We start from the raw sequence: 25,442 nt of genomic DNA on the forward strand, positions 1-25,442 counted from the left end.
AAGAAATAGTCCACTTAATTCTGTTTATTAGAACAGTTGTGCATCATGTCTGTGTTCTAGCTTGGATTGAATTATACATCTCCGAGAAAAAAGAACAACTTCTTGGACTGGGTGAAACAACACTAGAGCTGACGAAGAACAAATGAAAGCGAGGTGAGAGAAGGATTTGTTTTTGGCTTCAGCGGTGATGGTCTGTTCCTTGTTGGTGTCTGCCCGACCTCAGGGGCCTACAGACACCAGGTCAGATAGGCCAGCTCTGTCCTGAGGAGTCCTCTGGACACTGTGGAGGAGGTGGGGGACAGGAAAATGTTGGCCAAGCTGTCATCATTATTGGACAACATGTCCAGGAAGCCCTGTCCACACTTTCCAGCTCCTTCAGTTACATGCTGCCTCACCCACGGTGTCCCACCGAGAGATACCGCCGGTCCATCCTGCAGCGGTTAGAATTTAAAACCACCACGGCACACTACAGACTATTTGAATGTTGTGCAATATACACTCTGGCAGTCTACTTTTGTTATTCTGGTTGCTACTTCACTCAGCAAGAGTGCAATAATCACAGTTTTGTGCAAAATGTACATTATACAGCAATCTCAACTTCTTTATGTTCACTTAGTTTTAAAAATGCTGCTACTGATAATTGGCCTACAGTTGAGCAGATCATATCAAGGCAGATATTCTTGATCATTTACCTCCCCTTGGTGTTGCAAGGGTTTTGACCATCATTTAAAAACAAATATAAAAAGATTTTGATGGCCAATACAAATATTTTTAGCAAATTACCTGCAAAAATGCTCACTTTAATGCACCAAGCCTTGGAAACTACATCACCCACACCACATAGCGCGTAAACGTCATCACAACAGGAAGTGTCAGAGGCTGGGCAGTGAGGCTGTGCAGCAGAACAGTGTGGCAGGAGAGGAGAAGAGCAGTAAATCAGAGGTCTGAAAGGGAACTGTTCCCCTTCTGCCTGCGCCCATGGACGACGCCCAGGAACAACACCCCCCGAATAGGAAGACATAAATTTGACGGGCGAGGCTTTGTTCCCCCGGTTTCTCTCTCTGGATCGTTCACCTATAATGGAACGGGCGATGGAGCAGCTCAACGTACAGCTTAGCCGGCTGACCCGCTCCCTCCGCCGGGCCAGGACGGTGGAACTCCCGGAAGGTACAGGATGCTAACGGCTTTAGCTAGCACAGAGGAGCTGACAGGGTAAACAGAGAGACTGACAGGTGACAGCACCCTGCCTCTGTCTGTCGGTCTCTGAGTTCATTCTACAGACAGCAGGGAACATCACTGACATGTCTGTATCATATACTCTATAGGTCTGTATTCAGTGTATGACTATTGACTTTTACAGCCTACCATACAGCAGCTGCCACAAGGCTCAGTGTTTTGTTTTGACAGCACCGACTCATTTAAAATACACTTAAAACGTTGTGAAAAGTTACTGGAATGTTCTTAAATAAAAAATAAATAAAAAGAAGCACTAAGCCAACACAATGTCTTTTAGGTGTTTGCCAATAAATGATACACTTCATGTAACAGTAGTCTGGAATTTATGACTTTGGCATAATCTATTGTTATTATTTACTCTGTTATTAAAATAAAATTACAGACAGGTGTGATAGCGAAGGGTTGGGGGTTTGGTGTCTTGCTCAAAGATATTTTGGTCCACCCGGGGACTTGAACCAGTGTCCATTTGATTCTTAAGCCGCACACCTAGTCTCCAGTCTATTAATGGTGACTTATCATGACTGGTTTATTACTAAGATTTAGCAATATTTGACCTTCAATCACAAATATGAAATGGATAACCCAGGTGAGTTCAGTCTCATAACTCAGAAGGGGATCGTCTTGTTACATTTGTCCTGCTATGTCAAGTTCAATAGTCTCAAGGTCTATTCCTCCTCTGTTCCACCCTCCACAGACAATGAGACTGCAGTCTACACACTCATGCCGATGGTTATGGCTGACCAGCACAGGTAAGACAAAATGAGATTTGTATTAGCATCGACACACACTGATCTCCGAGCTAGAGGAAGAACGCATGTATCGTGGCATGCTTCGCCGCTTGTTCTCTTCCATATTAATGCTTCATTAAGTAGTCATTTACTCGTTCCTTCCTCTCTCCTAAAGGTCAGTGTCAGAGTTGTTGCTCAACTCCAAGTTTGATGTGAACTATGCTTTTGGACGAGTGAAGAGGAGTCTTCTACACATCGCTGCCAAGTAAGATATGCTCTCTCATTTTATAGGTAGTACACCCTTGAAGTATGCCAGTACCCTCCTTCCTGTCCAACAGATTAAACTAAATTGCAACAAGATCTAAATCTTTTTTTGTGGTGCAGCCAGTAGTTGTGAAAACACAGTAGTCCCTATGAGAGGTAGGAGAGCCAACGGTAGCTTACTGCTGATATTTTGCATATCGACTGAGCCGATGTAAAAACTAGTGTCTTCCTTGTGTTGTTTGTCTTTGAGAGACTTTTTGCAGTTGACATTTAGACTTGAAAATGTCCCAATCAGTGTTTTCTTTTTGTGCTTTGTGCATCATTAGGTTTTTGTGTAAAGATACGATTGGTTATGACTCATCATTAATAGTATAGCATGTAGGGTTGTCCTCGAGTTAGCATGTTTCAAGTCGCACCGTAGTCGTATTTATTTCTTTATCAGTTTTTCACTATTAATGTTTTCAGTTCTAAGGCTGAAAAGGAATGTTATTAGTAACATAACGTATCAAAAATATTAAATCAAGTGTAATTTGAAACTGTAATAATGAGCCTTTAAAATATAAATAGAATTCTACATGTGGTAAGCGCATTAGAGTCACAGTGCACGTACGAAGCGCTCCGCTTGTCAGCAGAAAAAACTGCAGGACAAATAATAAAAAAGGGAAGATTATAAATACACACCAAATGGCACCACTAAAAAATATGCGCTGTTACTTCTACACAAATATACTTTTGGAACAATTTGTTCTTTTAGAATAGAATTACTTTATTGATCCCAATTTGGGAATTTTTTTAAATGTAGTTACCATACAATAAAATAAAAAATATACACTTGTGACAAAAAATGTACAGAAAATATTAACAAAAACTAAATATAAAGCAGGATGTAAGATGTACAATAAGTGTGAGAGGTGTGCAATAGTAATAGAATACATATAGAATGTACAGTAAGTAATGGTTTAAGTCCAGTGGTCACAGAGAGGCTATGGAGCAGAGAGTTATCTTTCAGCCAGAGGTGAGTTGCTATACAGGGTTGTTGCAGTGGGCAGGAATGTTCTCCTGTATCTGGTTCAGGGTTTATATTGAAATACATCCATCTGTACACTGAACATTTAATTTAATTTTAAACGTTTTTATAAATACTGATGTGTCGGTATTGAGCGGGGGGAGGGATTCTGTGTGCATTCAAGTGTTTTCAGCTGCTCTCTCTCTCTCTCTCTCTCTCTCTCTCTCTCTCTCTCTCTCTCTCTCTCTCTCTCAGCTGTGGCTCAGTGGAGTGTCTGGTTCTGCTGCTGAAGAGAGGAGCCAACCCAAACTACCAGGACATCTCCGGCTGCACCCCCCTGCACCTCGCTGCTAGGAACGGGTAAGAAAACCATGCTACATTGCTACATGCTCCGTTTAAATGTTTGTGCTGTGATCAGTATTAATCAAGGTATTGTCACACTTAACTACCATACTCAAGTAAATGTACTTCATTACACTCCACCACTGAAACAGAGTGACTTTATGAAACTAACACTTCCCTCCACGCCTCCCTCAGACAGAAGAAGTGTATGGGAAAACTACTAGAATATAATGCTGATGTCAACATCTGCAACAACGAGGGTCTGACCGCTGTAAGTGTCCCCCGGCTGCAGCTCATATTGAATATCATTGTAATCCGCAATAGGCGAAGGGTTGTAGTGGTTTCAGGATAGTGACTGTCCATGTGACGCTGTGCTGCAGATCCACTGGCTGGCGGTGAACGGGAGGACGGAGCTTCTCCATGATCTGGTGCAGCACGTCACCAACGTGGACGTGGAGGACGCCATGGGGCAGACAGCTCTACACGTGGCCTGTCAGAACGGACACAAAACTGTGAGCCAATTAGAAACATCTCTTTAATTGTTACATACCAGTGTCACCATTCACTTTAGCTGCATGTGTTAAAGCGTTATTTATTAGGCTCTCAGGCCTTTGTGCTCTGTGGTGCGAGGGCATTAAGTGATGTGTTTAACTGGCAGTGTTGAGGCTTCACATCCCCTGTAAAGTCACTGTAGGAAAAACATTTCTATTTATTTATTTTTTCGTAATTGACTTTTATTGAACATTTTTGTAAAACATTGTCACAGCATAATGTACATAGCATCTTTACAGAATCACATAAATCAGTTCATAGTCCTTTTCTGCAATGCCGGCACAAATAACAGATGAAGCAAACCGAAAAAATAATATCAAAGTTTTAGTAATGATTTTAGTAAGGATTATACTGCAGATATACAATATTTTAACTTTGTATTTCAAAAGCTGTGCTGTGGATACTTGGATCTGAAAGCACAATCCAAAGAGACAGTATTTGGATGGATCTACTGTCCAAACATGTGAAAATATACTAGACTCCCTGATAACCTTCTCTTTGATCATTCATCTATTACAAATTAGGAATGTAGATGGCAAAATAGTTTCTGTAAAATCTTTAAAATGATTATTAAAAACATGGTGTTTTTGACCTCCGTTTGTTTCATCTTATTACCCAGTATGTTTCCAGTATGATGAGTGTGTGTTGTGTCCGATAGACGGTGTTGTGTCTTCTGGACAGTGGAGCCGACATCAACCGCCCCAACGTCTCCGGAGCCACGCCTCTTTACTTCGCCTGCAGGTGAAGTCATCCGCCACTTCACTTTTAGACCTATAATGACCGTCTCGATACATATTATCCAGCAACACTATATTGATTATATTATTTCCAATAGGAAAAAGCAGTCTGTTCCAGTAGTAATGGATGGAACATCATTTAAAACAACAGCAACACAAGTGTATTTCCATTAACCTGTCTTTAAACACTGCCAGTAATGTGTTTTTATTTCTTACTCCATCTTATCTTCACTGTTCAGGAGCAGATATACATTGACGCCTGAACATTACAATACTGTCAAACACTTTTAGAGAAAGACTTGGCTTTCACTTGATTTAATTCACATGTCACAATACATTATAAACTAAAGAACTGGTGCTAGTCCAACATTGTCCTGGAAGACTTCAATGTCACACACACATTGGAAAGGTTCCTGTCAAATGTTATCGGTCTATGGAATTGAGCTTACAAAATGACAGTTAGGCTATAAAAGAGTGATATCATTGCATGTAGATTTATAATATGTTCTGTTGGTTGCTGCTACACCCCCCTTCCACTATACTTAATGAATGTATGTGAAGGTGGTGTTAAGTGCATCACTTTGATCCAAAGTACAGTCAGGCCAGTCTTCTTTTTCACACAAGGTTTTGCAGGATCTTTTTCATAGAAATGCGTCATAAGGTGTCTATGTATTTTTTTAATTGAACTGATTTATAGGATAGGACTGAGAGGACACAGTGGCAGTTTGGAAGTTTGGCAATTATAAGTTTCTGTCTGCATTTGTCTGGCAATTGTAAAGTAACAGTTTCCCATACATAGCTATAGCTATTTTAACTCTAATTAACTACAATAAATGGAAGAAAAGTTAGGCCTCTAAAACTAAACCCTAACAGTCACTCTGCATATGTGTTACGTCTTAAATGTAGCCAACGCAATATGTCAGACTTCAGCAGATTTTCCAGTAAATAATCTTCGATTTACTGGATAACAGAAACAATGATTGTATTTTTACCTGTCAAAAGATATTCTTAAATATCTTAAATGGTTAGTTTTGTATATCAGTGCCAGTGCTTGACACCATTACTGTGTTTTTCTTTAGCCATGGCCAGAGAGACACGGCGCAGATCCTGCTCTCTCGATCAGCCAAATACCTCGCAGACAAGAATGGAGTCACTCCTCTGGATCTCTGTGTGCAGGTGAGGGCACCACCTTATACATATTCATGCATTTTACACTCTTCCCTGTTACCGTTGTGTTCTTCCAGTCATGCACTTACTGTCCCCCTTTGTGTGTGTTCAGGGTGGATATGGGGAGACCTGTGAGATCCTCATCCAGCACCACGGCAGACTCTTCCAGACCCTCATACAGATGACACAAAATGAGGAAATGAAAGAGAACATGGTTAGCCAAGCTTTTACTGTTCTTTCATTGATAAGCCCCTCTATAAACATGTATTGTAGTGTGTGTGTGTACTGTATGTGTATCTGTTCTTGTGAGAACCAATGGTTTAAAAACAACCTGTTTTGGGAGGACATTTTGGGTGGTCCTCACAAAATAATTCTGCTATGGCCTCCCATTCTTAATGCTGTTTCATTTTCAGCCAAAGTCCTCATAAAAATAGTTATTATGGAACTTGGTATTGGAACTTTGTGTGTGTGTGTGTGTGTGTGTGTGTGTGTGTGTGTGTGTGTGTGTGTGTGTGTGTGTGTGTGTGTGTGTGTGTGTGTGTGTGTGTGTGTGTGTGTGTGTGTGTGTGTGTGTGTGTGTGTGTGTGTGTGTGTGTGTGTGTGTGTGTGTGTGTGTATTTGTGTAGCTCCGGCAGGTTCTGGAGCATGTCTCTCAGCAGAGTGACAGTCATTACCAGAGGATTCTGATCAGTCTTGCTGAAGTGGCTACCACCAATGGACATAAGCTCCTTAGGTATAATCGGACATATTTGATTCACTTATTTGTTTTAGTTTTTCTTTGGTTGCTTATGTATTGTTCTCAGTTAACTTAATGTTGTATTTCTTCAATCCATACATAAACAGAAATGTAAAAACAGCAATCTGTGGTTCTCATCAATTTAATCCATATTGCTTGTGATGTAAATACAGATTTAACCCACTACAGATTATTGAACAGTTTTATGTATTCTCTCTGTTCTAACTGATATCTTAATTCTTTAGTTTGGTAAGACAATTACATACTCTATGACCAACATACAATCATGCCTCCCTGCATTGTACTTGTTTTATCTGTGTCAGTGTGCTTGGTTTTGTGTATCTGCATTCAAATGAAGCTCCTCTTCCCTCTCTCCACCCTTCAGCCTGTCCAGCAGTTATGAGGCTCAGATGAAGAGTCTGCTGAGAATCGTTCGTATTTTCTGCCATGTGTTCCTCCTGGGGCCTTCATCACCCAACAATGGCAATGATATGGGCTACAACGGCAACAAGACCCCTCGCAGCCAGGTGTTTAAGGTGAGTGGAGCTGTATGCGAATGTTACCAATCTGAATGGGCTGTGAAAGCACAATGCAGGAGCTGGGATTGAAGTCATATGCTCTGTGCTCTTGCAAAAGTGTGAGAATAAAACAAAAAAAATATAAATATATATATATATCATAATCTGAAGATATATGTTATAATAGACTAATGTAGTGCAATGTTTAAATCTGCAGCATACATCATTTATTTTAATTTTTATTATGGTTAACTTTTGATACAAAAGATACAATGCAAGTACAATATTTTTACAATTTCAAAAAATAATCTTTTTGATTTCTTCCTGTTTGCACTGTGGAATGTATTGCTATCTAACTGACTTGCTCATTTATCTTATCTTTATGAAAACGTGACCTTTAAGAAACGTGACCATTATCAAAATGTTTATTTATTTTATTATTTACTTTTTTTTACTCAAATATTAATATTTAGTATCTGCCAACCTATACTCCAGCTTTTAGAATTAATATTAAACAAAAAAGGCTGTCAGAGTAAGCAAAGAACCGAGCTAAAAGACTCCAAACGGTGCTGATAATGCATTGTGGGTTTGTTTCTAAAGTGCTGGAAGTCATTTGCCTATGCTGATATTAATGCATTAATTACAGCAGCTTTAAAGCATGAATGAGTGGGGTTTGAAAATGCTTTACTTTGGCAAGTCCTGGTGGCAGTATCACAATCAATGGCAAATAATCGTACTGACCTGACTGTATCCTCTGAACTGAAGCAGCACCATGAATTGACTCCGTTGGTTGCAGATGATTGCGAGGCAGATGGAGGTGGAGACCGTACAAAAAGATGAATGTTCCTGGACAGGTTCTGCTTTCTTTGATGTGAGCCATGGATATTTTCATCTTTTGCAATTAATCACAAACCTCTACATGTCAATGACATTGACATGTTGACATTTGGGAAGTATGATCTCTGGAACCCTGTATTCCCTTAATCCTACTCTCTATGGTTCTTCAGCTGGGTTTACCTTCCATCTGTCCCTGAGTGAACATCTGACGGATGATTTAATCTAATATATAATAACCTGTTTGAACATGTTTGGCCCTGTTGCATGTTGGTGGGTTTGAACAGGTGGGGCAATATGGTTCAAATGCTCTTTCATGCATTGCATTATTGAGTATGTTTGCATGATTGACACACTTGATATCTTGTTATCTATATATTTATATCAGAACATACATCCATTAAAGTGTTTCTAATCTTGTAAATGTAATTTAGTTCTGCTCAAAGATTTCACACACTGCCTACACTAACATGACACAACAGAAAGATTAAAGGGGCCCTATTATGCTTTTGGGCTCTTCCCCTTTCCTGTCGAGTGTTTGTGCATGTCAATTTTCTGCAATGGCTAAAATCCCTGTCTTCCCTCCAGAGGGAGTTTCTCTACCTCAACTCTACGCTATCTATTCTAATTTCTTAAATCCCTTAATCACACGGTGATGAGGAATTATAGGCTTTTTAAAAAGGTTTCTAAAAGATTCTGCCCAGGCATAACCTAAAAACCCTCCTTATCATGCAGGATATTTTAAAGGGTTTGTTCACCCAAGTAACAAAAGAACATCCAGCCATTCAGATGGGTGTGGTTTTCAGACCACATGAAACAAGATATCAGCCCCCACCAAATACAGTATAATATTTCTTCCATAGAACTGAAAACCATAGAATATGGACTATGCAAAGGAAAAAAAACAAATGTTCGGCAACAGGATGTTCAATGTGGAGGCAAAATTAATCAGAGACGAGCATCTCAAAACCTGAATGGAATGTGTGTTGTAGATAGCCAGAAAGGTAAGTAAGGAAAAATGTTTTTTGTAATTTTGATAAACCATACTAATACAACCAACTTCTATGCTGCTTTAGTCTGAATTTGGTCATTCTCTGGAGCTTTTGCTTCTGAATTAAGCTTTGTAAATGTCTTCAGGGATCTCTTACCTCCTGTGTCTCTCCCCAGCCGCTGGAGCTGCTGTGGCACTCCCTGGACGAGTGGCTGGTGCTTATCTCCACAGAGCTGGACAGGAACAGGAAAAACCCATCCTCCTCGTCCTCCAGCAGCGAGATAGCCTCTCTGCTCCTCAAACAGCGGGAGGTGGAGCACCCGGGCTCCACGCCAAAGCTGCCCTCCCTGCTCGACCCTCAGACGGTGATGGAGACGGAGGTGTACGCGGATGGGGAAGACGTTATCTCCATGACAGCCAGCCGCCTCAGCGCTGTGATCCAGGCCTTCTACATGTGCTGCTCCTGTCAGATGCCACAAGGGTCAGCCCCCACCTGTCACCCGTCACACCTCATCAATATACGGAGAGAAATGTCCTTTAAGACTTATCTCGAGTATTTCACTATTATGTTACTTAACACTTTATATTTATGCTCGTCATACGTTTTAGAAGCACTTACTCCACTATATTTATCTGACAGCTTTCATTAACAGTAACTTTTCAGATTTAGATTAATAGCTAGAAAGAAATAAAAGTTTACAAATAAATAAATATATATTATAGGTTATAATATACAGGAGCAGTATATATCAAGTAATTACAATAAGCGTCACCCTTTAATGAAGTAATGAATATATATGTTTCTGAAATTGAGTACTTTTACTGTTATTACTTATAGAATAATTTGATGCCAAGATGTTGTACTTCTACTCATAGACTGTGAATGCAGGACTTGCTTGTATTTTTTAAAATTGAGTCTTGCTTCTTATACTCATGTAAACATCTACTCAAGAGTACTTCTTCCACTGCTAGGCCTGCTACAAACACACTCCCCACTGCGACTGCTGCGTACTTCAGACTGCTCTCACCTTTCTCTAATTGCTGCTTACCAAGGAGGCCAGTTAATAACAGCAATTATATTTATCAGATTAAAGGAATTATCTTTAAAACTACAAAAGAAGTGTTTAAGAGTGTCTGCACCAAACAAATATGGTTTGATAAGTTAGTAGATGAAAAAGATGAAGATTAACCTTTATTTCTACTGCTCAGAATTTATTTTAGAGACCACTCCAAATGTTTCGTAAATCTCCATCTCTACATGTATGGCAGCCATTCCAGTGTCTGTTGAATTCCAACACAGAGGAATGTTGTCAGTAGTTTAAAAAAACTCAATTGTAAAACCGGAGAAACTGATAATGCAGCAGTGGTCTACAGATTTTTTACGGAGCTGTAGTTTAATCACACAGCGCCAGGGAGTAGTTAGGGGTTTAGTGCACCTCGAATGGGCCCAGGAGCTCTTCAGCTACCGTTCCACACTCCTTCTTTTTTGGTCCGATCTGGACGTGAACCGGTGACCCTTCGGTTTAAAGCCCAAGTCCCTACACACTGCTGCCTCAAGTAGCATCTGATTTGTAGGCCACTTTCAGAAGTGTATTTCAATACATATTTAGCCTTTAACATCGTGCTTCCTTTTGATTTGAATATTTTCATTCCTCACTCTTGTCCTACCTCTCCTTCATCCTGCAGAATGACGTCCCCTCGCTTCATAGAGTTTGTTTGCAAACATGACGAGGTGCTCAAGTGTTTTGTAACCAGGTGAGTGCCATACTTCATCTTCCCGCTCAGCAGCACCTACAGACTTCTTTCCTTTTACCTGGAGGCCACTTTTATTTCTTTGTTCTCTCTTATATCTCCCCCTTTTTCCTCCCTCTGTCTCCTCTCCATCAGGAATCCAAAGATCATCTTTAACCACTTCCATTTCCTCCTGGAGTGTCCAGAATTGATGTCACGCTTCATGCATATCATAAAGGGCCAGGTAAGAGAGGAGGAAATGTCTCAGTACATGATTTAAGGGACTTATGGAAGCACATCTTCAGTCAGTGAAAGTTCCCCGTGGTGCAGCAGAGAATGTATTAAACTTTACAGATAGCAGCTGCAGTTCTGCTTTTTCCACAATACCATATTCATTTTCAAATGTGAGTTTTTTTACAAATCAAATATATATTTGAATTTAGAATATTCATACACAAATCCACTATGCGCTCTTCCCAAGTCACTGGTAGATTAATCGATTAGCCATTTGACTATTCAGCTCATTTGATGCTTCATTAATGATTGAATTCATTTATAAAACAGGTTATTTTCCAGCTACTCCACGCTCTATGAATGCTTCTTTTTTCCTTTTTATTTTAAACTATTTTAAGCTGAATATATATTTCTTTTTGGGGCAACATTTTATAGCCAATCAACAATTACTTAATATCTTCTATTTAAAATAACATTATTATTATTGTTTTTACACTCCTGTGTGTGTGTGTGTGTGTGTGTGTGTGTGTGTGTGTGTGTGTGTGTGTGTGTGTGTGTGTGTGTGTGTGTGTGTGTGTGTGTGTGTGTGTGTGTGTGTGTGTGTGTGTGTGTGTGTGTGTGTGTGTGTGTGTGTGTGTCTGTGTCTTCAGGGACTTTTTGTAAAGTGACTTTGAAAGTCTCCTGTCTTCACTTCAGGATCATTTACCGGTGTTACAACACGGCGATAACACTTGTCTAAAGTCCCGTTTTATACGGCTTCATAAATTGTAAGTGCTGCCGCGCGTTGTGTGCAGTTCTCACTCTTTTAGAATTCATATTTGAGTTGCAGCGCTCCAGCCTCGTTACCCATGGATTATGGCTCGCCTGGGAGTAGGCCCTTGTTTTAATTACAGACTTTAACCTGGTGAATTTGATTTCATCTCCTGATTCGGCTCAGTACGCCCTGCAGCCCCAGGAGGAAAAGCCTGTCTCACTCTACCACGCACATCCTTCACTCTTCCTCCACCGCTCAGAGAACAAAGGCATACATTATGCAAATAGAGCCGAGCCTCATCTCTGTATTACAGACAAGTGTTTCAGCTCTGAAGGCTTTCCCAGCCATCGGTAGAGACTGAAAAATCCTCAGTCTGAGAGTTGAAAGCACGGCGAAGTGGTGATTAGTTTAGGAAATTGCTGTGCAGCATGGGATGAAGTCTTATTTTTTTCCCCTCTCAGCCCTTCAAGGATCGCTGTGAGTGGTTCTACGAGCATCTGCTGGCCGGCCAGCCAGACTCAGACATGGTTCATCGCCCGGTCAACGAGAACGACATCCTGCTCATCCACAGAGGTACACCGCCTCTTCATACAGGAACACAGGAAGTGCATGGTGATGAAAGTAACTCACCAAAGTCCACTCACAGATGACATTTACAAGCTTAGGTCATGCAGCCTATCTTACAGAGAGGTGCAGTGATTACGTATTTATGGACAGCCCACCTGGAAGTAAGCATAGCAATGGCTCCTTCAACAAAAAACAATTGCATTTCCCCATTGGGTTTAGATATATTGCAGAAAAACACACGCTTACAATACTTTCACGTTTGGCTCAGCAGGATAACCTCCACATATCAACATCACTTTGAGATTTTGAAGCATGAATGCAATCAGTAGAAATCAAATGCTAACGTAAGGCTAAAAACAAACTACATCATGGTGGCAATCATACGAATTAACTTAACTAGGCTAAAGGCAATCTTGTGTTTGCGTGATGACGTTTAGAAGTAACTAAAGCAACTGTTGTTTTTTATGACACACATATTTTATGTTGTAGAACAAAACTGGACCATTTCGTTAGCTTGTTTTGACCACAGGACTTATTTCAGGCTTCTAACCACAAGCACGTTAAAAAAACAGTCACTAAACAAATGAGACAAGGGAACTGAAAGTGGTGAAATGCTAAGTCTTTTCCGGGTTTTAGGAATCATTACTGCACCGCTCTATTGGCAAATGCACATGGAGGTAGTGAGTGGAAATGTGCCACTTGTTGCACAGTGTGAAAATTCAGTGAATACATTAAAACTGAAACAGACCTACCATGACGTCCCTGGAAAAAGTGTTACTAACTGAATTTGGAACATGCAGGCTGAGGCATTTTTGATTGCTTTAGTGTCGGAGTGTTTTTACAGGTGCATATGAGATGATGTGTGATGAAGATAGGCCAGCTTGACTTATAAAACCATGACTTTTTATACCACGAGACATCACATGGTACATTATCACGTATTTTCGAGCAGTAACCTAGCAGAATCCTTGCATGTTGGCTAACAACAGTTCACTGTGGGCACTTCCGCTGTACCAGCACATTGATTAAAAATGTTTTACACTGCTCATGTCGGTCTAATCGATGCTAAAGATCTTGTAATTGTTCAGATCACAATCCAAAACAGTATACCAATTGTACTTGTTTTGCTCTCACCAACAGATTCCATATTCAGGAGTAGCTGTGAAATGGTTTCCAAGTCCACCAATGAGAAACTCAAACAGGGCATCGCTGTTCGTTTCCATGGCGAGGAGGGGATGGTGGGTTTCTGAGTTCATATCACACTGCTTGAATCCCTGTTCTGTTCCAGCAGTCAGCTGATGTATAAAAGAGCCTGTCTGATCTCTCTTCCTGTGTGTCACAGGGTCAGGGTGTGGTCCGGGAGTGGTTTGACGTCCTGTCCAATGAGATCATCAACCCAGACTATGGTCTGTTCACACAGTCAGCTGATGGTACATGGGGTTTTCCTTACTCTGACATCATTCAGTGGGAGTATGTCTAACTTAGTCCTGTAGAATGACCGTGTGTGTGTGTTCACAGGCACCACTTTTCAGCCCAACAGTAACTCGTCAGTGAACCCGGACCACCTGAACTATTTCCAGTTTGCGGGTCAGATTCTGGGTCTGGCTCTGTACCACCGGCAGCTGGTCAACATCTATTTCACCCGCTCCTTCTACAAACACATTCTGGGTAAAGAACACTCTTATGTCTGTAGGAAAGAGTCACACTAGTGAGTTGGTTGATGGTATAATAAATGGGACCATTTGCCTTTAACCCCCTATAATTTGAACTATTCTCGGGTCCAACTGGAGCGCATGCATCATACATACACAGCTGGAATCAGCGTGACTTCCTCTGTCATGTGAATGTTTCTTCAGAGTAGAAAATATGCAAGAAATGCACAACTTTTAACTTCAGATCTAAGAGCTAAAACAACAACAATGCGGCTGGTTGATTTCTGTACATGGAAACAGCAAACACAGGAACAGCTAGAGGATCATTTAAATTACTTTTCCAGGGTTACATCACCCAAAGCTTCTGGGAATCTCTGAATTGTGTACATTACTAAGGCTCAAAATGTCCCTTTGTAGATTCACTGTCATAACAATTCATAGTGTTTCTAAGAAGCCACATTTGAAAATAACATCTATGTATTTCTCAGCGTTATAGGTATAGCAGGATCCACATTATTTTATTTTTTATTTGTAATCTCATTTATTCTTTGACTATTATTCTAAAATGAGATACTTTGTTTAAAAAAATACAGAATTGTACTTTATAGATGTTGAGTCCAAGTGAATATCAAAGATTAACATTTTGTGTTAAAAAACAGGTTTTCAAAAATAAAGAAATCCCACACTTATCTTATATAGCTGATGTGTGTGTATCTGCATGTTTGTTTTGCTACACTTGTGAGGACCAAGTGTTGAGTAACAACCTGTGTTCTGAGGACCTTTTGGGTTATCCTTTAAACAAAATTGCTGCAACGGCCTCCTGATGGCCGATACTTCATGCTGTTGTGTGTCTGTTCTGCAGGTATCCCAGTGAACTACCAGGACGTGTCATCAATCGATCCAGAGTACGCCAAGAACCTGCAGTGGATCCTGGACAACGACATCAGTGATCTTGGGCTGGAGCTCACCTTCTCCGTAGAGACGGATGTTTTCGGGGCCATGGAGGAAGTGCCGCTTAAACTGGGGGGGACCAGCATTCTCGTCACCCAGGACAACAAGGTGAGACACACAGAGGCAGGGCAACATTAAGTGGGTTATTTTACGTTTGTATTATATTCATTATAGGTAAAAAAAGAGATCAGGGTCTTCCAGCTGGGACTACATTACCCGAAAAGGTTCCATAGAAGATGGATGGAGATATAACTTTTAAAGTGGTCACAATAAAACATAAAAGGAAAACACTTTAGTTGTAAAAAAAGCAACATGTTCTCACTACACAGCCTCTCCCTTGAGTGGCAGTTGAATGCAGCCACATGTATCACTACTCAAGGAGAGGGGGTCACTAAACTGCATCTAAACCTGTTGTCCGATTTTCTACATATTCCTATTTCTCAGTGTAATCTTGTTGTCATGGAAACTTGATGTCAACTTGATTTCAATTTAAAAACAAGGCTGAAAAGAAAAGGTTGAGAGGACTTCGGGAGGCTAAATTAATTTTCCTTCTTTAGAAAATCAGATTTGATAGTGTTAGTTTCAAGTAAATGTTACAGTATCTACGGCCGGGATAGTTGACACAGTTAACTATACATACCATTTTTTGTAAAGAAGTAATTTTATGGAAGATTACAGATTGTTTAAAATATGCCAGTTTTCTGCACTGTTTGCCTAGCACCCTCAAACGAAACCACAATTTCAAATTCGTACACATTGTACCAAATGACATCTAACATATGAATTAGTTAGCATTAGAAGTGCCAGTGGGTGGTTTTTAATCCATCAAACAGACCTAAGCTAGTTTTTCCCTCCTGTTTCCTATGTTTTCTAAGCTAAGCTAAAAAGCATTTATCTGATTGAGAGTAGTATCAATGTTCACTAACTTTCAGCAAGAAGGAAGTACATTTCAAACTACCCCTTTTAAAAAAAAGAGTTCCTATACTCATATTTAGCAGCAGGTGCTGCATAAAAACTTTAGGTACCCACACATTTGCTTTTTGAAAGCAGCTTACTCAGAATACTAAACTTTGCCCAAAGCCAGGTCATTTTCATAGATTGGATTGATTTAAATGTGCGGCGTTCACTATATAAAACCACTTGATGTGAGATAATCTGCATATTTGAGACAGGCTCTTTCCCTTTGGACTGGTGTCTTACGTTTATGTTGTTTATGACAGAGTAAAGTATGCATAATTAAAGAGCAATTTAAGTGCCCCTCTGGTGTATTCATCTGTAGTTGGTCTCCTATGAGCGATTGATTTTTGCTCAAGCTAGTTGCCACGAAGAGTCCCAATTAGAGAGTGCAGTACTGCAGTTCTCCTGCAGAGGGCACTGTCTCCAAGCGGGAAAAAAGTCCAGCAGGAGCCGAGAGAATAACTATGTATGAGTTCTGACTCTTCTATCAGTGTTGGTACTTGGGGACTCTGATCCGTGGTTGTTTGTGTGTCCTCTCTCAGGCCGAGTACGTGCAGCTGGTGACAGAGCTGAGGATGACGCGGGCCATCCAGCCTCAGATAAACGCCTTCCTGCAAGGATTCCACACGTTCATCCCCCCCTCGCTCATTCAACTTTTCGATGAATACGAATTGGTTAGTCATCCTCCTGTGTCTTTCTACTTCTCTCATCCAACCTCTCTCTCTGTTGGCATTCTCCTTGTTTCCCTGCCTGCCCGCTCGGCTCTGATGCAGGGATTGATTAGCCATGTCTGGATGGGGCTGGGTGCTAGGGTCACCTTGAAGCCCGTCCTTCCTTCCAACTCCACTAGAGGTTTTTTTTTCTGTGTGTGTTGGCTGATTTAATGTCCTCACTTGTGCGAGGATCAATATTGCAGCATGATGATTATCCCAGCGTGGATTTGTCGGACATGCCTCGGCCTCGCTGTCATCACAGGATATCTAGACAGCTGATTACTGTCACTCTGATCGGTGTACAAGTTTAAAGCATGGGGAAATATAAATAGATTCTTCCTATTGACAAACAAAAACCCCAGCCAGAGACAAACCAACAATAGAAGTGTTTACTAATGTGTGGGTTTACAAAGGCTGAAATATCCATTTCCTTTGTGCTATTGAGCTTTATTGTTGTCCAAACACACCAACTGCAGCCCTGTACCTTTATTAACTGTAGTTTATATTTACTCAGATTGACACACAATATCCTACAGACTCACTGGAAAACCAAATGTGTTGTTCTGCTGCTGAAAGTCCAAATAAATCACAAATGTCTATTCCAAGCAGTCCTAAAATAAGTGTACCTCAATAACACAAAACAAATATTTTGATTAATATTAATACACTAAGTTGAGCTAATGAAATTGATATCTGAAAATCAATTCAAGTAAAGGTCTTTGTTAGATAACCAGTTAAGAAATCAAGCTGAAACATCTGTAGGCGTGCGAAACGAAGGGTCGCCGGCTCAAGTCCCTATTGGACCACAACACAGAGAGTTGACTGATAGCTGGAGAGATGCAGTTTTCCTGTTCTGAACCTCAAACGGCTCCCAGGCACCGGAACAACGGCAGCCTGTAATCTCTGCCATCTCTCCAATAGTGCATGTCTATAGGTCCTGTTTGTGCATGTGTGTATTTTGGGCCTATGTGTGTAATTGTAAATAAGTTATCTTCGTCTGTGATCTTAATCTTCATAATAGAGGTGCAACTAACCGTCAGATTTATGCCGTTGATTTTAAATTCTGTTTAGAGCCGTCGTTTTTTTTCATGCTGACACATGTCTGTGTGTGTGCAGGAGCTCCTGCTGTCAGGGATGCCAGAGATGGATGTGCAGGACTGGTACAGGAACACAGAGTACACCAGTGGCTATGACCCTCAGGAGCCGGTCATCAAGGTGGGCTTTCTTCCTCTGCCTGACATCACACACACTCATTTTAACCATGAAGCTTTGCAAAAAGGTTGGTCAAAAAAAATTCTACTCATCCTTGGTTAAAAAAACTAATGCAGTATTATAAACTTAAGTGAACATATTAAACTACTGAAGCCCCAGGAAGTAATAACAATAGTTAGCTACTCCTACTTTTTCTTAAATCTTTATCTCTACATGTAGGGCAGCCATTCCAGTGTGTGTTCAATTCCAACAGAGAGAAAAATTGTCAGTAGTTTATAGAATACAATAAAAAAAAAAAAAAACATTTAACTCCAAAGACGTACCTAAAAAAAATAAAACAAGAGAAACTGATAATGCTGAAGTGGTCTCTTAATTTTTTCCGGGGCTGTATATTGCAGGAGTTCAAGAGAAGGAAAAAAGAAAACTACCCCTTTAGTAAATCCAAAAATAAAACCAACAGTAATCGCAGTCTGTTAATTACACTAACTAACAATACTTTCAAAACATCAATTCTAAAATGCGTCAGGACCTGGATATAACCCCGACAGGTGCCTCTTAAAACTCCAGCTCAGTGATTGAATTATATTTTGAGTGTTTAAATGTGTTTAAATGTTCCAAACTTACAGGGAAAATGCTAGGCGGTGGGGAGAATATAAACGGATGGAATGTTGATGCAATAGTCTGTTCAACTGCTTCGCCACGACTGGAACTGCGGCTATAGCAATGTAACTTATAATGACGACAGCACTGATCGAGGTTTCTGTAACTGTCCAAGTCTGTTCCCATTTTCTTTCAATCAACCAGTCTTAAACACTGCTGTTCCCTTTAATGTTTACTTCCTGTCTGTCTTCTTCTGCTGTTCCCTTGAGTGTTTACTTCCTCTCTGTGTTCTTCTGCTGTTCCCTTGAGTGTTTACTTCCTGTCTGTGTTCTGCTGATTTATCTGATGTCCAGCAGTCTTTTTCTTACTGACGTTAAATTTACCGGACCTCTTTCTGTGGATTGATTTGTCTGCATAGGACTTTGTCCTCCCTAGCAAAAGTCTGTTAGTGAAATTAAATACCTCTGGAATATCCAAATTGACCGATCAGAATCTTTGGTTTAACTGAGCCGTGTAAGTGTGGTGTTATAATGTTGTCATAGCCTCTGACTGAGCTCCTGTGTGTGTTTGTCCTGCAGTGGTTCTGGGAGGTGGTGCACAGCCTGACCCAGGAAGAGCGGGTTCTGCTGCTTCAGTTTGTCACTGGAAGGTTCGTGTGCTGATTTCCATAAAGTCGTAGACATAGAAGAATGTGTGAATGTTTATCATATGGTAACAGAGAGTCTTTTGTCCATCAGCTCCAGGGTTCCTCATGGGGGCTTCGCCTTCCTGATGGGGGGCAGCGGGCTACAGAAGTTCACCGTTGCTGCAATGCCATTCACCTCCAACCTTCTGCCTACCTCTAGCACCTGGTAAGGCTCTGTCAATGCTCAGGAAACAAACTAAATTCTCAGAAAGACGAAGGTCAAAAGAAGGTGAAAAATCAGATCAGTAATGGCATGTGGCCCAAAAACAAATAAAAACGACCAATACCTAAGACTCTAAACTCAAACAGACCTTACTGATATTAAAAAAAACACCACTTTGTAAGTTTCATGGCTTTAACTGCCTTCTTCTTTCCACGTCTAATCAGACCTGTCGGACCTTCTTATTATGCTTGTCTTGTCGTGGTTGATGTGAGAGAAGGCCACTACTTACTACAGTCCAGTTTTTGTTTGTTAGTCCCTGATGACTGATCAGACAAAGTTCCTGACCTTCAAAGTGATCACTGTGCTGTTCACAATGTGCTGTCAATAAATCAGGAGTCCTGGGTTCCTGCTATTCACTCTACAAGACTGACGTGAGACAGCGGGTCAGTCTTTTGAGGGGGTTGAGCAGGGTTGAGAGGGTTACTTTAAAATGAATCAGTAATTTACTATTACAATAAAAATATTTTTTAATCAGAAAACTATTTTAAGTACAATATAAAAGTAATGTAACATGGTTACTTTTGGATTACCTCAATATCCAGGTTTTTTCTATAAAAGTAAAGTATGAGGGCGCTGACGTTACTTCCGGCCCCGCCCAATTTCCTGCGAAAATAATGCATGTTTGAGGTTTGCTCCTCAAATATAAAATAAATCCAGGGTTCTAGTTTCTTTACCTTCTCTACAGAAAAAGAGAGAGTAAAAGAAAGGATGTAATTCAGCAATCTCACTTTCAGTGTCAGCCTGCTTCCTGCCACTCATCCCCCAGCAGACCCACCGGACATCAATCCCCTATTTATTCTCCGTGAAAACAAAGCTGTGTCTGCCGTCTGAGGCTCTATTTGACCCCATCTTCATATTTCTGGATTCATTATACAGTTTTTGACTAATAGAAATATTGTTTTCTGGCATCACTTTAACATTTTATGGGGAAAACATGCATTTTGGTATGAGGGAGCAGTGCCCCTGTTACCCATTTTAGAGAAAAACCTGATATCAAATGCAATGTAATAAATACAAGAGAAAACACATATCAATTACATATTTATTACTTAAGTGTAATATGTAAGACAACAGAACAATGTGACCTTAGAAAAGAAGAAGCTGCAATATTTAGGACCAAAAATGAATTTATTTCTAGGAAAACCTGCCTTTCATTCAGCATACACCAACAATAAAGAATATGAGCACATAATACAGTTTAGAAAAGCAGGAATAAAATGAAATCACAATTAGAATAGGTAGGCGTGCTGCCTGAACATGCTTTTTGGTTTCCATTAAGACTACTTTTGAGAATGATATCAGAAATCCTTGATTTGTCCCGAAGCGGTTCAATTTACGAAACAGGATTTCTGATATCGTTCTCAAAAGTAGTCTTAATGGAAACCAAAAAGCATGTTCAGGCAGCACGCCTACCTATTCTAATCTTAGCTATGGTTTCACTCAGGATTTGTTTCCCTGCATGTGTTTTTAAAGTGTATTGTATTGTATTTTTGCTAGAAATCTCATTTATTTTAATAGGGGAATATAGTTAAATGTCATCCCCAAGCCTGTCCCCCTGGCAGCCTGAACTGAGGGACAGGGGTTGCCCAGCACTAGAGGGCAGTGTGTCTCTGCTGTCAGAGCGGCTGTCACAGTGAGGTTTCACAACAGGTCGTTCATTTCAACGCAGTGCTTTTTCTTCAGTCATGACTAAAGAAACACCTTTCTTTCTCCTCTCCACAGTATCAACATGCTGAAACTCCCAGAATACCCGAGCCAGGAGGTCCTGAGAGACCGGCTGCTCGTAGCGCTGCATTGTGGGAGCTACGGTTACACCATGGCGTGAACCCTATATCAGTTCTGCTGCTGCGAGGGTCTGCAGACGGTTCTGTGCAGTCAGACGCTGCTTTTGCTGGACAAAAAAGAAAGGGAACGATTCTGACTAATGAGCTGCTGGAGAGGAACACAGACTGATGGAGAGAACAGGAACCGTACCTGTGCCAGATCCTCTTTTTTATTGTTATCAAAGCTGTTATCTGGTAATTATGCAAATAGTTATTTAGTATCTTCTGAATATGACTATTTTCAAGCATTTATTTAGAATAAAGACAGCATTTATACCACTGATTATCTACTTAAGACACAGGACAATAATAATAATTACAATTAAGCATATTCATGCATGCCTACTTTCGCTTCTCCATATGGAACCAGTGTGGAACTGATTAAACATATGGAATCAATTTACCTGCATCATGTCCATATCACAGCTTCACAGTGCTTTTGTTAGGCGCACATACACATAACAACAGTGTATACAAAAACCTTCTTTTTTTGTTGCCAATGTCCTAGTCTTTTGGGCTAGCAGATCTTCTCCACGAACCAAAACCACATACTATCCATGGCTGAGTGTTATTAGAGGATCAAATCGCAAAGGTTCCAATATGATGACTGATTTTATACTTTATTGCACTGTGAAGAAACCAAAACCATTCTGTTTGTTTGCCAAACCTTGAAAAATATAGTAAAATCAAAGCGCTTCATGACCAAAACTATGTAGTCACATTCGAGCCTTTTGCACAAAGTTTGGAGAACACTATTGTCTGTGTATGTATGTTGTAATATCAGGATTAAAGCTGCTTTCACATGATTAGCTGTTATCGCACCGTGACGTTGGGCCTTGCTGGGAAAGCGGCTAGTTAACTTTGGTATTTATGGCAACCTCTCCTGCTAGCTGAAGATAAGATGGACCTTTATTGATCCCCATTGGGAAATGCAGGTGTTAAAGCAGCGACAGAATACGACAGAAAGTACACATGGGAACACACACAAGGGTAATAATAATAAAATGTTAGATATATATACATTTAAATGTGTTGTAAAGGCTTGTGCCGCTACATACAGCTGTTATCGGATCAGTTAGCACATCTATAGGTCAATGGCAAACAAGGTCGAAGTAGAAACAATTTGACCTTTGAGCGCTTGGCGACAATTTTTGAATGGTGTGCGACGTCGAGGGGAGGGCTCCCGCCTAGTCAGGCACATTTCTCTCTATAGAAACATGTCATCTGTTTTACCACGTATCATGTGAACGCAGCTTTACCTTAGAATTAAGAGGCTCTAACCAGAAGAAACAAACCCAGAGCGAGTGATCACAACATTGTTGGTTCTATTATTTTGACTGAATCTTTTAAATGAGGCCATGATTGGATGACAATTTAGTATTACTACACCGCCATTTTTTTTCCTGTGCTTATCATAAATATCACAAAATTCACAAAAATATGCGATGCATGAGACGGGAGTGTTGGTAAAATTCCAGTAACTTTGTTGTCAGAAAATAAAATTTGACATAACAATACAAAACAATGCCAATAATACCAATACAGTGAAGTAAAAGGGAATTTATTTAATCATTTTGTACCAAATATATACTATAATGAGCGATGCCAAGTATAGATATTTATTGACTTTCATTTGGAGTGCAATGTATCCAATGAGACTGAATCTGGATATTAATCGTAGTTATGAAACGTGCTGAATGACTCAGGTTTTATCCACCGGCTACATCGCTGCATGAACCCCTCCATCTGCGGCATCAAGTCATTCGGACAACATGATTTACATTTTTTTAATTTAGTGAGCGTATTGCAATCATCTGTGCTTAATGAATGAATAGAAATCTTCAGCTTTCTGTTTGAATGTGTTCCTGTTTTTTGTCATGCAGCAATACCACACAGCTACATGATAACTGTCTGGCTTGCAGTGCCAAAAACATAATGCTGAAATCATTTTATACATGTTGATGTCTTTAATTTGTATATTTGCCTTCACAAACATGCTGAAGACGTGTTTTTATCCAAAAGAGATGGGAACATGCCATTTATCCGTGTGTAAAGGGAGTGTATAAGTTGATTTAATATTTCACATTATCTATCAGTATTGTTTCGAAGGCCTTATCTGAAATGCTTTTGTAAACAGTTGTTAATGTTGATTGAAAATGGATCCTTTATAGATATTTCTCCAGTATCAAATGATGTATTTTACCATAAATATACGCTGTGCTTTGAGTTTATATCAAATAAAAAAATGTTTTGGAAGTGTGTGCGGATGAAATAGGATGGATTGAGAGCGAGGACGAAGGTGGAGGAGCTGATGTGCAGCCCTGTGGTGTGTGTTTTTGCACAGAGCGGGTGTTTGCCTGGGAAAACATATGTGTCCGCAGCGTGAGTGCTGTGCAGGGTCAGCGGTTCAGAGCAGCAGGTCCACCGCTGCTAAACGTTCCCTCACCATCCAGAGAGTGCAGCCTCTGTTCAGTTTGAAGATGCTTGAAATTGAAACCGAGGGATACATCTTCCTCTTATTTCTTTGGTAGAATAAACGGTTGAATGTCATGACTGATAATGAACCATTATCTAAAAGTATGTATTATATTTTTATCCTATATTTACGAGGAGTTTTATTGATAGCTGCAGGGACTTGGAAAGTGAGAACTTAAGGGAAGACTAGACTAGAACCCTGGGTCTTCCGCATGGGGACAAAGCCCCAACATTGGCCAGCAGCTCTATCAACTAGGCTATCCAACATACGTAAGAACCTATTCTGCTTCTTGGGATTCCCCTCCCAGTAGTGTGTTCTAGGTTTTTGTGTAAGTAAATTACTAAAATCCCTGTGTTCCCTCCAGAGGGAGTTTCTCTCCTACACACCCAATAATAGTAAATAATGAACACTGTTATTCTTTCACTCGTTATTTCAATATCCACAACGGCATCAACTCTAGCAGGGTTGACTCAAGCATTCAGCCTGAAAACGCAGATGGTGTTTTAATGCTGTGAATATGACTGCGACTTTCATGCTCGAAACTCTGTGTTTGTTTTTCCCACTAAAGAAATATTGGACAGAAATCCAGAAACTCCACTGAAAACTTTTAACAGCATGAGTGACATCTAGCGTAATGAGACAGGAGCTAATCATATCAATAATACAAGACTTTGAGAGCAACATGGTGACCTAAGCATCACCAGGGGAGACTCCAGATGGAAGATATTTTCTCCTGACAAACCCAGCAGATCTGCCTTATTCTTCACCACAGTACCTGGTCCCCATGGCAACACCCTTCCTCCCCACCAATAATGGACTGCACTCTTCTTTAAACACAGGATGCTCGCCATGGCAACGACTTCCTCAACACATTAGTCTGCTATTGCCATGGTCACAGCTTTTCAAGTGCAACCTGTTTCCTGCTGGCAGCCGGAGCCTTTCACCGAGCTTTGACATTTAGTCTGTCCTCGCACAGATCTACACCGCACCTGTACCCGCCTCTCTGTGAGGATACACTCTATGCTGTCCTGTAGCGGGTCTAGAATAATGCTGTGTTTAGGTTGCAGGGGGGGGGGGGCAGCTCTGCGGGGCTGCACTCACTTCAGAATCCTGGTACATTTTTCTGTTTCTTTTGCTCAGATAATACCCAAGCCCCCAGGATTAAAGCTGGGTGTTGAAGCAAAAGTTCAAAGTCGCAACACTTTCCATATCAGACCCTGATTTCATTTGGTCCAAAACTACTTTTCCTGTTGACTTGCACTGGGAGAAAGACGTCTGGAAATCTTTTTTTCAAATGTAAATCAATTTGTAAGAACAAGCTCTTACAGCTCAGGCCTTATTTCAGTTATTAGGGCCTAAAAAAGAGCTAAAATCCAAATGCATTTATTTTTCCTGTCCATTTTTTTGACCTAGTAGAGTACATACGTGATGCAGTTGTTTTGTTAGGATGTGGAAGATCCCCGATAATGCAGATTTTTTTCTATAGTCTGGCCATTTTGGCTTTATGTGCCACTGAGCAATTTACCTAGGAATGGATGGGTTCCCACCTCCCGTGCTGTGTCCAGTTTTCTTAACACATCCATGATAATACCCCTCAGTGTATGAAGGATGCTCAGTTTTTAACCATAGCGATGCCGCGCCCATGACATCATCTTCAATGCCATACTAGCTGGATAATTTAATCCGTAACCACACAGAGGAACATATGCATTATGTAAAATAGACTGTATAGTTTTTGTTTAAAAATGGCCGG

The 25,442-nt window shown here is 40.4% G+C and overlaps 1 protein-coding gene across 3 annotated transcripts; it reads left to right on the top strand.

Moving 5' to 3' along the window:
* The first annotated feature begins 908 nt into the window (after positions 1-908).
* Positions 909-23,469, top strand: hace1 (HECT domain and ankyrin repeat containing E3 ubiquitin protein ligase 1). 3 transcript variants are annotated; one of them, XM_063879478.1, is made up of 25 exons: positions 909-1,167; positions 1,931-1,985; positions 2,140-2,229; positions 3,490-3,594; positions 3,772-3,847; positions 3,957-4,088; positions 4,787-4,869; positions 5,945-6,041; positions 6,145-6,246; positions 6,659-6,765; positions 7,154-7,304; positions 8,083-8,157; positions 9,288-9,592; positions 10,798-10,866; positions 10,999-11,086; positions 12,292-12,403; positions 13,538-13,635; positions 13,740-13,827; positions 13,916-14,065; positions 14,912-15,108; positions 16,500-16,631; positions 17,787-17,885; positions 19,061-19,131; positions 19,220-19,333; positions 21,113-23,469. In XM_063879478.1, exons 1-25 carry the CDS (start codon positions 1,080-1,082, stop codon positions 21,213-21,215), a joined length of 2,787 nt encoding a protein of 928 aa, XP_063735548.1. In that variant the 5' UTR covers positions 909-1,079; the 3' UTR covers positions 21,216-23,469. The 3 variants fall into 3 exon arrangements, with proteins under 3 accessions (XP_063735548.1, XP_063735550.1, XP_063735549.1); XM_063879480.1 differs by lacking the exon at positions 16,500-16,631; XM_063879479.1 differs by lacking the exon at positions 8,083-8,157.
* The last annotated feature ends 1,973 nt before the right edge of the window (positions 23,470-25,442 follow it).

Source organism: Eleginops maclovinus, chromosome 3, assembly GCF_036324505.1.
Source record: "Eleginops maclovinus isolate JMC-PN-2008 ecotype Puerto Natales chromosome 3, JC_Emac_rtc_rv5, whole genome shotgun sequence".
NCBI classification, from domain to species: domain Eukaryota; kingdom Metazoa; phylum Chordata; class Actinopteri; order Perciformes; family Eleginopidae; genus Eleginops; species Eleginops maclovinus.